The sequence below is a fragment of the Vicia villosa genome, linkage group LG1, assembly GCF_029867415.1.
Source record: "Vicia villosa cultivar HV-30 ecotype Madison, WI linkage group LG1, Vvil1.0, whole genome shotgun sequence".
In the NCBI taxonomy this organism is placed as follows: Eukaryota; Viridiplantae; Streptophyta; class Magnoliopsida; order Fabales; family Fabaceae; genus Vicia; species Vicia villosa.
The window spans coordinates 100,786,507-100,800,904 of NC_081180.1; the positions used below are offsets into that span (position 1 = coordinate 100,786,507).

Here is a 14,398-nt window from a genome sequence, read left to right on the forward strand (position 1 = left end):
AAACTCTTGCTACACGTCGTCGTTTTAAACATCTTATATCATATCACGTGCAAGTTGCAACGTTCATTTATGCATGCCACTGGGGTGAAAAAAAGCTAGGAAAAGAAGCATAAACTAATAGCGTTTAGTGCTTTATCTCATTGTTTGCAACTTACGCTAAAAAGGAATATATATTGCTTTGACAACCATGTGCTTTGTTCGAGGGTACTCCAATGTCTTATCTCATCATATATAATCCATCAAACAAAGGTCACATATTCTTTAATGCCATGAAAGGGACAAGCCCCCAAAAGAGGAAAACTAGAACAATCGGAAGTATTTTGGGAAAAAATTCCAACACATAGCATGAAACAACCTTTTTTTGAAATCCTCTAGCATTATGTCCTTAATTTTTTTTTCCATTTAAACTATATGTTACAACCTGAGCTTCCTTCAGCAGCAAGCAACAATGAAGACACAAATGGAGAGAGTGTAACTACCTAACTGATTGATTAGTGATACAGCTGGAAGTTAGTTAGTAGTTTAAGATTGTATATAGGCAGTGCATGATAAGCTAAACATGCATCACTTAGTTGTGTATATAAACAACTTGTAATCTTCTCTATCTTCTTAATGAAGCAAGTTTCATTTCTTTCAATTCATAATATGGTATCAGTTGAACATATCCTTGCTTCATTCATCTTCTTTGTTTGCCTCATTCATCAAGATCTTGCTTCTTGATTTTTCTGAAACTTTCTGTTCTTCTTTTCTTCTTCGTTCCGATTCCTTCTTTTGGATTTTTCTTTCTCATCGATCCAGTGTTCTTGATTTCTCATCATGCCTCCGCGTGTTGCACCACCTGATATTGACTCACCCTACTATATCCATCCAAGTGAAGGACCAAACTCTGTTTGCATCTCACCAAAACTCAATGGTTCCAATTATCTTGCATGGAGTAAGTCTATGCAACGAGCGTTGGGAGCGAAGAACAAGTTTCAATTCATCAATGGCGATCTTGATATTCCTTCACATCAAGATCTCAATCGTAATCAATGGGAAAGGTGCAATCATTTGATTCATTCTTGGTTATTGAATTCTGTTTCTGAACAAATTGCTTCAACTATCGTATTTCATGCTAATGCAATTGACGTTTGGATTGATTTACGTGAGCGTTTTTCAAAAGCTGGTCGTATTCGCATTTTTAATCTTCGTTCTTCGATCAACAACTTGAAGCAAGTGTCACGATCTGTTATGGATTACTTCATTGAGTTAAGAGGACTATGGGAAGAGCTCAATGAACACCGTCCACTTTCATCATGCTCGTGTGTTCAACAATGTCGTTGCCTTGCTATGCAGAATGTTCGTGCGTATCGTGCTGAAGATCAGGTTATGCAATTCTTAACTGGTCTTAATGAACGTTTTTCAGTGGTTAGAACTCAAGTTTTGCTCATGGAACCTTTGCCACCAATTAACAAGGTATATTCCTTAGTAGTGCAAGAAGAGAGTAATCATAATTCTGCTAGTGTTACTGAAGATGAGTCTGCACTCATGGTGAATGCTGCTCAACGTTTTGAGTCCAAAGGCAAATCTCCTCATTATAAGCATCCTCCTCGCCAATGCACCTTTTGTCATAGAACTGGCCACACTGTGGATTTCTGTTATCAAAAGCATGGTCACCCTAATTTCAACAAAAACAAATCACAAGCTAATGCTTCCACAACTCATACATCTGATGTTGATCATACACCTGAGAATTCTACAACAATTTCATCTGCTGCTAGTGCTACCAACATCTCTCAAGCTCAATATGATCAGTTGATTGGATTACTTCAACAAGTTAACTTGATCCCATCTACCACTCCTAGCACTACTGCATCTATCTTTACTTTGATGACTACTTCTACTCCTAATGAGGATCTCTCAGGTATTGTATGTAACAGTTTTAGTTCATCTGCTCGAGCCAATTATTGGATACTTGATTCTGGTGCAAATGACCATGTGTGCTCATCTCTTTCTCTTTTTACCTCTATTCATGCCATTAATCCTATTTACATTACTCTTCCTAATAGTAATTCTGTTTGTGTAAATCAAGCTGGCTTTGTACAATTCTCTTCTGATCTCTATTTGGAAGATGTTTTGTATTCTAATGATTTTCACCTCAATCTCATTTCCATTTCCAAATTGTGTCAGTCATTGAAATGCCATGCTAAATTCTCTTCTCACACTTGTTTTCTCCAGGATATGAACAACCTGAAGATGATTGGTTTGGGTAGATAGATTGGAGGCCTATATAGACTGCAAGTAAATGCCTATTCTCCTAAGGGTGCTCTCACCAATACCAACATGTCTCACATTCATTCCACCAGTGTCAAGACAATTCTTCCTAGCAATGCTCTATGGCATTTTCGATTAGGTTATGTTTCTAATAAAAATCTCAACCACATGTCTTCACTCTATCCCAATATGTCATTTGATTCTAAGGCTACTTGTGACATTTGTCATTTAGCTAGGCATAAGAAACTTCCCTTTCCTCATAGTTCCAATATTGCAAACTCTAAATTTGAAATGCTCCATTTAGATATATGGGGTCCTTTGTCTGTACCATCTATTCATAATCACAAGTATTTTCTTACTATTCTAGATGACTTTACTCGTTTTGTATGGATTGTGCTCCTTAAATCCAAATCTGAGGTAGCTCCTAAAATTCAGCAATTCATTAAAATGATTCAGAATCAACATAACATCACCCCTAAGATCTTAAGAACAGATAATGGCCCTGAATTCATGCTCACTTCCTTCTATGCTACTCATGGTATTAACCATCAAAAATCATGTGTTGAAACCCCCCAACAAAATGGGAGGGTAGAACGAAAACACCAACATCTTCTCAATGTTGGTAGAGCTTTATTGTATCAATCCAAACTACCTAAACCTTACTGGTCTTATACCTTAATCTATGCTACTTACATCATTAATAGAGTACCTTCCACCATTCTGAACAATAAATCACCATACCAAATTTTCCATGACAAACTTCCTGAGATTTCTTCTTTCAAAGTCTTTGGTTCTCTTTGTTATGCCTCGAGCCTTAATGTACACAGAACCAAATTAGACCCTAAAGCAAGAAAATCCATTTTCCTAGGTTATCCTCCTCACATGAAAGGTTACATTCTCTTGGATTTAAACAATACAGAAGTCTTCACATCAAGGAATGTTTCCTTCCATGAACACATACTTCCCTACACTCATTCTTCTTGTCAATCTTGGTCTTACTATCCTAGTTCTCCTTCAGACCAATCTAGAGTCCAATTGTCCACTCCATCCTCCATTGAGTCTCTTCACCCTTCCACATTTGACATACCTACTAATTCTGATCCTCTTCCTCCTCATACTCCTCTTCATTCTTCAAATAATTCTCCACCCTCTAACAGTTCAAATTCAGATCCTTTACCCTTACCTACTCGTGCATCCTCTAGAGTGTTTCACAAGCCATCTTACTTGCAGCACTATGTATGCTCTCAGTCTGCCAGCTCAGATCCATCTTCTAAAGGTATGCCATATCCCATCTCTGATTCCCTATCTTATTCCAGTTTATCCATACCTCATTGTCAATATTCTCTCTCTATTTCATCTGTTACTGAGCCTAAAAACTACAATGAGGATTGCAAATATGATTGTTGGAATCAAGCTATGCAATTGGAATTATCTGCTCTTGAGAAAACAGGTACATGGATCATTGTGGACCTGCCTCCAAATATCAAGCCAATTGGCTGCAGATGGGTGTATAAAATCAAGCACCATGCTGATGGCACTATTGAGAGATTCAAAGCTAGGTTAGTTGCTAAGGGGTATAACCAAATTGAAGGCCTAGACTACTTTGAAACTTATTCTCCTGTTGCCAAAATGACCACAGTCAGGACTGTTATTGCTCTTGCTTCTATCCACAATTGGCATCTCCACCAATTAGATGTGAACAATGCCTTTCTCCATGGGCAACTTCAAGAGGATGTATACATGACTCTTCCCCCAGGTGTTACAGCTACCAAGCCTAACCAAGTTTGCAAACTTGTTAAGTCCTTATATGGTCTTAAACAGGCTAGTAGAAAATGGCATGAGAGGTTAACTGATTTTCTTAAACATCATCACTACAAACAAGCTGCTGCAGATGTTTCCTTGTTTATCAAGCAAACACATCATGAATTTACCATTATGTTAGTCTATGTAGATGATGTTATATTGGCTGGTAATTCTTTGCAGGAAATGCAACCCATCAAACAACAGTTACATCATGAATTTAAAATAAAGGATCTTGGTCAATTAAAATATTTCCTTGGAATTGAGGTGGCTCACTCCAAACAAGGAATTTCCTTATGCCAAAGGAAGTATTGCCTTGATCTTCTCCAAGATTCTGCACTCTTATCTGCCAAACCTGTCTCTACCCCATCTGATCCTTCCTCTAAGATTCATCAAGATGCTAGCAGCCCATACCATGACATTCCTGCTTATCGAAGGCTAGTGGGGAGGCTCCTATATCTTAATGCCACCAGACCTGATATTACTTTTTGCACTCAACAGCTAAGCCAGTTCTTGTCATCTCCATCCACTAATCATTTCAATGCAGCTACAAGGGTCCTTAGATATTTGAAGTCATGTCCTGGGAGGGGTATCTTCCTACCAAGAAACTCACAATTGACCCTGCAGGGATATTCAGATGCAGACTGGGCTGGATGCTCAGATACTCGAAGATCAATCTCTGGCCAATGCTTCTTTCTTGGAAGATCTCTTATTTCATGGAGAACCAAGAAGCAATTGACTGTTTCAAGATCCTCCAGTGAAGCTGAGTATCGAGCTCTTGCAGCTGCCACTTGTGAGTTACAATGGATAGTGTACTTGCTCAAAGATTTGCATGTCGAGTGTACAAAGCTGCCAGTACTATATTGTGATAATCAGAGTGCATTACACATTGCTGCTAATCCTGTATTCCATGAAAGAACCAAGCATCTAGAAATAGATTGTCATATAGTGAGAGAGAAGATGCTAAATGGTTTGATGAAATTGCTGCCTTGTACTTCAAAGGATCAACTTGCAGATTTCTTTACTAAACCATTGCTGCCTCAGCCATTCAATCGCTTGTTAGCCAAGTTAATGATGCTTGACATTTATCAGCCCTTAACTTGTGGGAGGGTGTTACAACCTGAGCTTCCTTCAGCAGCAAGCAACAATGAAGACACAAATGGAGAGAGTGTAACTACCTAACTGATTGATTAGTGATACAGCTGGAAGTTAGTTATTAGTTTAAGATTGTATATAGGCAGTGCATGATAAGCTAAACATGCATCACTTAGTTGTGTATATAAACAACTTGTAATCTTCTCTATCTTCTTAATGAAGCAAGTTTCATTTCTTTCAATTCATAATACTATATTAAAACTAAATCGAAAACGAACGTCTTTTTTTTAAAGATGTACATAGTTTATTGTCATTGAGGAATGAGATTCAATCTAAACGTGATTGTATTCATAGTCGAAAGTCATATTCATCCACAATTGTTATGACGCGAGTCTCTTAGATACTTGAGAATATTTGATAATTTGAGATATAGTCTTTTAAGCTCTTTCACTTATGTCGAGTTATTAATTAATTTTGTCAAAGAATGTGATTGAGATTGCTTTTTTGAATTTCCCATGAGTGGGTTCGATAGCGTGTTAGAATTTCTTACTTGGGTTGGTATTCTCCTTTAGTCTGATTCACAATGATCTGAGAAATACTTATAGAACAATTATTGAAACTTAAATTCAAGGCCCGCAACAATCAAGCAGAATACGAAGCCCTCATTACCGGCATGGTCCTCGCCTTGAAAATTGACGCCCCTACGCTGAAAGAATTGCCAAGAGAATCTTTGAGTGAAACAAAAAGAAACAAAGAGAAATATCATCTCAACACTCATTTCACTTAGAGTTTTTCATTGTATATTTTCTTAAGTGTAAAGTCTAACATTCACATTGTGTATCTGTTTGTTGAGAAGTACTATTGTAAACACACAATATTTGTATTATAACTCTGATTGAATTTTTTTAGTGACTAAGTTTAGTATGCAGTTTCGAGAAGTCGTTGCCAATTTATATTTGAGATTGTATTTTTTTAGGGGACTAAGTTTAGTCAGTAGCCTCGAGAAGTCATTGAAAGTTGGTCTTTGAGTTGTAATCTGATTGATTAGTGGATTAAGGCCTTATTGAGAAGGAGAATTCACTCTGACGAGTGGACTGGATTAATTTAATTAACAGTGAACCATTATAAAAATCCTTGAGTATTTTATGATTTTTGTTCTAGATTTTGGGTTGCGCAAAAAATTTGTCATATTAGAAACCTAATTCAAACCCCTCTTTCTTATGTTTCTTGAACCTTTAAGTTTTTATTCTTGTTTAATTTTTACTGACATATAGAGCTATGGAGGGATACAATTTTGCGAAACGTAATATAGTAGGTAAAAAGACAAAGTTCATAGAACCATATGTAAGTATTATTTGTGTTTTGTGTGTATTAATTAGTAACTATATGAAAATTATTTGTAGTCGCACAAAGAATCCAACAACTTTGAATATAGATACTATGTTATGAGACATATGTTTAATATTGTCTCTAGAGACATTACCAATTAATGATTTTAAGTATTAACTTTATCTATATACATGTAATGTAATTTATGTATATTTTTTAAGTTAACTTTTTTTTGTTAGCTTATCATAATATAAATTGTGTTCAAATTATAGAGGTTTAGCGACAAAACACCATTCCTCCAAGAAGATGTAGATGACATCCAATGACGTTGGGTCGATGCATTCCTATCTTACTTTGAATCTCATAAACACTAATTTTTCTTGTTTGTTGTAAACATTATATAGAGGTTTTATTATTATAGGTGCAAATATGTATAAGTTCAAATATGTATAGATTCTCTTGGAAGATGTTTTGTGTATCCCATATATCATTATAAATATTGTAAGCATTGTACAATTAGTTTTGTAAATGATATAAGTTTGATATTTTGTGTTCTGTTATGTACAAAACACAAATGATTTGATTCTATCACATAATTTGTAGGTTTCGTGTAAAAAATGATACAAATCAGTTAAAATGAGATTTAAAACAAATAATAAATAGAAAAAATATGTTATACTCTTCGGTCATTAAAAAAATTCAACGTAAATATTGTCTTTTTTCCCTCGGTTATTAACAAAAATTGAGAGGTACATGGCGCGCAATATATAGTTTTGAAAATAAAAAATGTTGTTTTGGGGGATCAAACCAATGAGTTTTTGAACTATCTCCTTGATTATTCAAAAACCAGAGGAATAATGTGGGCATGTTTTCATGTCGCACTTCATTATCTCGTTTGTCTAACCAAAATAAAATTTTCTTTATGCTCGAGATAAAATGAGTATTTTTGTGAGATAAAATGAGTATATTTGAAGTGGTAATAGTTTATTAAATTAGTATTCCCTCCGTTTTTTATTATAAGTCGTTTTAGACTTATAAACCAAAATACAATTTTTTTTCCAAAACGATTTATAATAAAAAACGGAGGGAGTATATTGTATGTTCAATGACTTTTTAAGTGAATTGTTTTTTAGAGAAACAGTATAATTAAATTGTAAGAATTATTATTAGTGTATTACAATTTTTTTCTTTTTATTTTTACAGTATTAAAAAACATTAACTAATTTGTTAGTTATAAATATTTGTCTAATGGATAGTTTTTATGTTAATTAAACTTTAATTAACAGAATATAATTATTTATATTTTATTTTGAAAATATAAAAAAATAAATTAATTGATCAACCAAAATCAAATATCTTTTATCTATATAAATTGTATGTCAATCATTTTTTGTGTGTGAATGTTTAAAGAAAATAAAATAAGTTGGAATTGATAATTTAAAATTAATATTTAAATATTAATGTTTGTATAAATACCAAAATTATCCTAATAAAAGAACACGTGTTTTAAAAGTAGAAAAGTTATCTAAGAATTTAGTTGTATTTGGCAGTTATTCTTTCTCTAAAATTGATATAGCGATATAAAGTGTTTTACTTGAATCTTATTATAAAGTATTTAACGGGACTAATGATGAGATCATAAGTGAAAGGGACACTACAAATTTTATCTAAAATTTTAAAATATTATGTATATGAATTTTCTTTTTTAATATTGTATTTAGGTTATTTAACTACTCGCACATATACTCAACAATTTTATTATAAGTGTGAGTTTTCATATTCTATAACAAAATTTAATGTAGGATTCAACTTTTACTCTTACAAAATCGAGTTATGATTTTGATATTACTTATTAAAGAATCTGAAAAATTAAGAGATCACCAAAACGGCTATTGACCAATATCCCAAAATCTTAATGCCTATATATATATATATATATATATATATATATATATATATATATATATATATATATATATATATATATATATATATATATATCATCTCTTTTATAAATACAATCTTACATTTGCAATGTTGAAATTAACCACTAACACTTTGCACATTTCTTTGTAAAAAGGAAGTTCAAATCTTAATATATTAATATAGGAGAGATATATTGACTCAAGAGTAAGTGTAGAAGACTTACTCTAAATTTTAATTATTGATTATTATTAGTCTAACGATTTTAATTGATTATTTAATTTAATTATTTTTGAAAATATTTTTCTATATAAAAAATTAAAATCGTTAAATTAGTAATAATCGATAGTTAAGATTTAGAATAAGTCTTCTGCACTTGCTTCTAAAATAAATATATCACTCTTCATATTTATATATTAAAATTAACCTCTTTACATTAAGTGTGGAGTTTGGATTAATGTTTTTGCAAGATATGAACAGAACTTTTACCGATCAGACCGACTGACATTATTGGATTTTTCCCTCAACCGATAAGATATTGTTCATACTTTTAAGAAAACCATAAAGCATTGAAAGTAAGTATAGTTACGTTCTTTTGTGTCCACATACTTTTAAATGCATTTTTCATCTTCTAATTTAAAAATAAACTAGCGGGATACCCGTGTTATCGCATGAGGTCGTTTGGGTTTAATATTACGTGGATAAGATCTATTTTATAAAGTTATTCCGTATATATTTAAACAATACATATATTAATTGAATGACTATTGGAATAAAAATTAAACATGTAGTATGTTAAATAATAGTTAACGATCTAAGAGCTAATAATACATCCAAATTTTAGCTCTTTAACTAAAACAATAATTACACATCGCAATATGTCATTTGTCAGTTTTTAAATTTGTTTTACGGGTTATAAACATTCACATAATCACAAATATAAACAAAAAATATGTAGCAATCTTTATGCATTGATTAAAGTAATATATCAACACTATACTTATTTGATCCAATATAAAAATACTTAGAACCCGTTTATAAAAACACTTATTTATTCAACGCTGGGTAAAGTAATTTTATAAAAATAATTAGTAGATTTTTCTTGTTTATTAAAATATTTGTAACTTGTTTCCGTTTATAAAAATAATTGTATCACCAATATACTTTTTCGCATTTATAAAAATATTTTTAACTTATTCACGTTTATAAATATAATTGTATTAATAGTAGACTTTTCCCGTTTATAAAGTTATTTACAATTTATTTTCGTTTATAAAAATAATTGTATCAACAATAATTTTTTTTCGTTTATAAAAAAAAATTGTATCAACAATAGACTATTTTTGTTTATAAAAAAATTTGTAACTTATTCCCGTTTATTACATCAATTGTATCAATAGTTGACTATTCCCGTTTATGCAAATATTTGTAATTTATTCCGGTTTATAAAATCAACTGTATCAACATTATTTTAATTTGTGAATACATTTATCTATTGAGAAATTATGATTAATATTGGAGAATAATAATTTTAATAATACATTTAATTTTGCTTTAATATAAATTTATTATAGATAATAAAAAATTAATTATTAAATAATAATATAATATTTATTATTGTAGATATCAGTACGAAAAAAATAAAAAATTAGATATAAGAATGTCAAAAAATAAATTATAATATGAAATAATAATTTTAATAATACATTCAGTTTTGCTTTAATATAGATTTATTATAGATAATAATAAATTACATCATTAAATAATAGTATAATATTTATTATTGTAGATATTAGTACGAAAAAATTAGATATAAGAATGTCAAAAAATAAATTATAATATTAGGGGACAACTTCTCTACCCATCTAAAAAAGTTAGGTAGTGTACCTTCAACCAATCATATAACACCATTTAATTTTATCATCTTTAATTATTTATTAAATGATACACTTTTTGGTTGTTTTCAATGCATTTTACACTAAGGGTAACTCTACCCAACTTTTTGTGTTGGATAGATAAGAATTCACCATAATATTAAATAATAATTTAACATTTATTATTATAGATATTAGTAAAAAAATCACAAAGTAGATATAAGAATATCGAATTAGAAAACGAAAGAAAAGAGAGAGTCGAATCGTTTTTATTGATTACTAAGTTTTTATTCTTCTCGTGATCAAAAAAAGTTTTTATTCTTAATAATATTTTATTATTTCTTCTTTATTTAATTTATTTAATTTGACAATTTATTTGTAGTGTAATTTAGAATGGCTCAACTAAATAGTGGCTCAATTTTTCACATTGATTGTAGTGTAATTTAGAATGGCTCAATAAATGTCAGAAGAATTTGAATTTGAAAAAATAAATTAAATGGTGGCTAATAAATTGTTACAAAAAAAAAGTCAATAAATTTAAATTTAAATCAAATATATAATAAAGATTGAAGATATTCAATAGAAGATATTAGGATTCTAAATGATAAAAATAAAAAGACAATTAAAAGCCAATTATTAAAAATAATTTGCATTATGATGCAACATTTATGCCATGAATTCTATACAAAAAAATTCAATGTGTGGAAGCAGATATTAAATAGCATAATATCCCTACTATTTAATTAGGATAATGAATATAAATTATGAGATTATAATATCTTATGTACAATTTTGCTTTCTAATTCTTGCGGTATACAAAAATAGTGAAAAATGAATTCTTATTTACTAACTTATTTAATAACTTACATATCTCATCAATTCAGGATAAATTTGCAAGTAAAAAACTAAAAAAAGGCTAAAATAAATAAATAAATAAGATGACAGCCAAAACACATTTAAGGCAATAAAAAACATAAATGGTAAAGATTCAAAAGTCTACTTTTACCAAAAGTTTTTTGCTTGAAAGAGAGGTAAAACAAAAATTGTAAAATCTTTTTCATGTAAATCACTTCAAAACTGAATCCTCCATTTCCCACTATTACATGACCACTTTCAGACAACCTTAAAAATCACGTTTCTATTGGAGCTGACTGAGATTAAGTATAAATCAAACTTTATATATATGAAAAAAATTGTAACTTAACACCCACTAATTTTGTAATACAATTACTAATTCTGAATCATCCAACAGAAACAAAAGTATAAATTAAACACACAACAACTCTCTCTAATATGTTAGTGGCCACCTGATAATAAAATTTGTAAAACACATGAAGCCTCTCCCAACCATCATAGAAAGCTCAACAAATCTATTCAATCGATCTATTTTGTATTAAAAAAAATCTAAATTTGTCCCTGCTTGTCGAATAACACCCAGGGCTTTTTCTTCATCTAAAAAAACTACCTTAAAACTAATATTATATACAGTGAATTTTGCTGCAAAGACACCTAATGAGTAACTCTTGAAAGTTCCTGTCTTGACCAAGCAAGGTAGCCGATGGGTACATATTAGTTCTCATCCCAATTCTCATCTCAATCTTCTTTGCTATGGCAAGTTGATCACCTTAAAAACAAAACAAAAGATCAAAAATTAACTTGTCGATGATTGATAACAAATTCCTTTTCCGGCCTGCATAAGTCAAATAAATTTATGATGGTAAAATAACACTCTTCATAAAAGTTGACACAGAAGAAGATGTTAGTCATAAGTAGCCCATTTTCTAGAATATTGCTATGGCAATATTTTGAAAAATCGTAAAAGATTGACTATCGGATCTCATGAAAAGTGTCCATTCTTTATTAAGATAGCTGGAAGTCCGGGAACAATTCGTGAATTTTGTTGTAAATCTCATTCCTCGGCCGAAAACAGTTCCTCCAAACGTTGCAATGAGACATTTGCATTTGCTACCTGTCAGAAAATACAATCAGTATATAATCAGTACCTGCCATTGATAGCCATTGATAGTCAAATTTGAAAATGAAAATGGATAAGAGAGCAAGAGGCAAATGTGTGGAGAAGTATTGACAGAAACTTACGGTGGAGGAGTTGTTGGGATTGAAGGATAGAGAAACACTTAGAAAGGGGGGGTTTGAATAAGTGTAGCTTTAAAAACTTGACAGATAAAAATAAATTGCACAGTTATTTTTATTCTGGTTCGTTGTTAACTAAACTACTCCAGTCCACCCCCGCAGAGATGATTTACCTCAACTGAGGATTTAATCCACTAATCGCACGGATTACAATGGTTTTCCACTTAGTCAGCAACTAAGTCTTCCAGAGTCTTCTGATCACACACTGATCACTCCAGGAACAACTGCTTAGATACCCTCTAAGACTTTTCTAGAGTATACTGATCCACACGATCACTCTAGTTACAACCTGCTTAGATAACCTCTAAGACTTCCTAGAGTATTCTGATCCACACGATCACTCTAGTTCCTTACAACTTAATGTAATCAATTCTAAGAGTATTACAATTGCTTCTTAAAAGCTATAATCACAAACTGTGATATTTCTCTTAACGTTTAAGCTTAATCTCACTAATATATTACAACAGCAATGTAGTGAGCTTTGATGAAGATGAAGATTCTGAGCTTTGAATAGAACAGAGTTTCAGCAAGTTAATATGAGTTGTTTTGTGCAGAATCGTTAACCTTGCTTCTCATCAGAACTTCATATTTATAGGCGTTGGAGAAGATGACCGTTGAGTGCATTTAATGCTTTGCGTGTTCCGTACAGCATCGCATTTAATGTTATACGCTTTTGTCAACTACCTCGAGCCTTGTTCACGCTGTGTCTACTGACGTAGCCTTTAATAGCTTTTAACGTTCCTTTTGTCAGTCAGCGTAGCTTGCCACTTGTACTTCCTTCTGATCTGATGTTTGTGAATACAACGTTTGAGTATCATCAGAGTCAAACAGCTTGGTGCATAGCATCTTCTGATCTTCTGACCTTGAAGTGCTTCTGAGCGTGATACCATCAGAACTTCAGTGCTTCTGATCTCATGTTCTTCTGATGCTTCCATAGACCCATGTTCTGATTCTGCTTCGACCATCTTCTGATGTCTTGCCAGACCATGTTCTGATGTTGCATGCTGAACCCTTTGAGACAAAGCTTCTGAGCGCTGAATTATGCATACTCTTTATATATTTCCTGAAAAGGAAATTGCATTGGATTAGAGTACCATATTATCTTAAGCAAAATTCATATTATTGTTATCATCAAAACTAAGATAATTGATCAGAACAAATCTTGTTCTAACAGGGATTGGGTTGGATGATTCAGCGACGAAGATTGGTTTCAGTGCTTCGGCGGCGGCAGCGGTTTCTTCTGCGATTTGGACGCCTTTGGGTAAATTGAGATTAGGGTTTGGAGAAGAAATGAAAAGAGGGTTATCTTCCATAAATCCCTCTAGGGTAAGGAGATTTAAGATATGAGAGTATGCATTGAGCCAAGAGAGATATAATGTCTCACATGAAATGGCTTTTCATTTCTCAAGGTGAAATTTGAAATTCAATATTACGTCTTTCCAGTTTCTTGTGTATTAAAATAAATAAAAAATCAGTAAGAAAATAATGAGGGATTGACACAGTCATTAATACCAAATCAATGAGATTGTGTAATGTGGAATAATTATGATCAATGTGGAATAATTAAAAAAAAATGAAATTGAATAGTTGGGTAAATAAATCGTGCAGATTTTATAGTGCCGCCATGTCAGCAAAATTAAGATTTCAATCGACCACATTTGAATATTTAACAAATAGACTAATTTGCCCTTAATTATTAGATTAGGTTAGCTTAAACTCAATTAGGGTATACGTGGAATTTCCAAGTACTTTAACTTTTATATATTATTAATAGATTAATAATAAAACTTTGATTTATCTATTTTAAAAGAAACTAGATCTTTGATCCTTCAATTTTTTTGTGTTTTGATCTCTTTCTCAATTTTAGAATTAATTTTGATGACTAAAAAATGCTAGGTAAAAAAGGTTAAAATGATACATAGCAAATGTCTCACTAAAATATGATATGAAAAATAAAAATTTTGACATAAAAA

The 14,398-nt window shown here is 31.3% G+C and overlaps 1 protein-coding gene across 1 annotated transcript; it reads left to right on the top strand.

Annotated features, from left to right (window-relative positions):
- Positions 1–816: 816 nt before the first annotated feature.
- Positions 817–2,256, top strand: LOC131650244 (uncharacterized). The gene has a single exon (XM_058919967.1). It carries the CDS (start codon positions 817–819, stop codon positions 2,254–2,256), a length of 1,440 nt encoding a protein of 479 aa, XP_058775950.1.
- The last annotated feature ends 12,142 nt before the right edge of the window (positions 2,257–14,398 follow it).

Excerpts from the sequence above, each read along its gene's own strand:
- LOC131650244 (XM_058919967.1), top strand. The coding sequence starts at position 817 with ATGCCTCCGCGTGTTGCACCACCTGATATTGACTCACCCTACTATATC.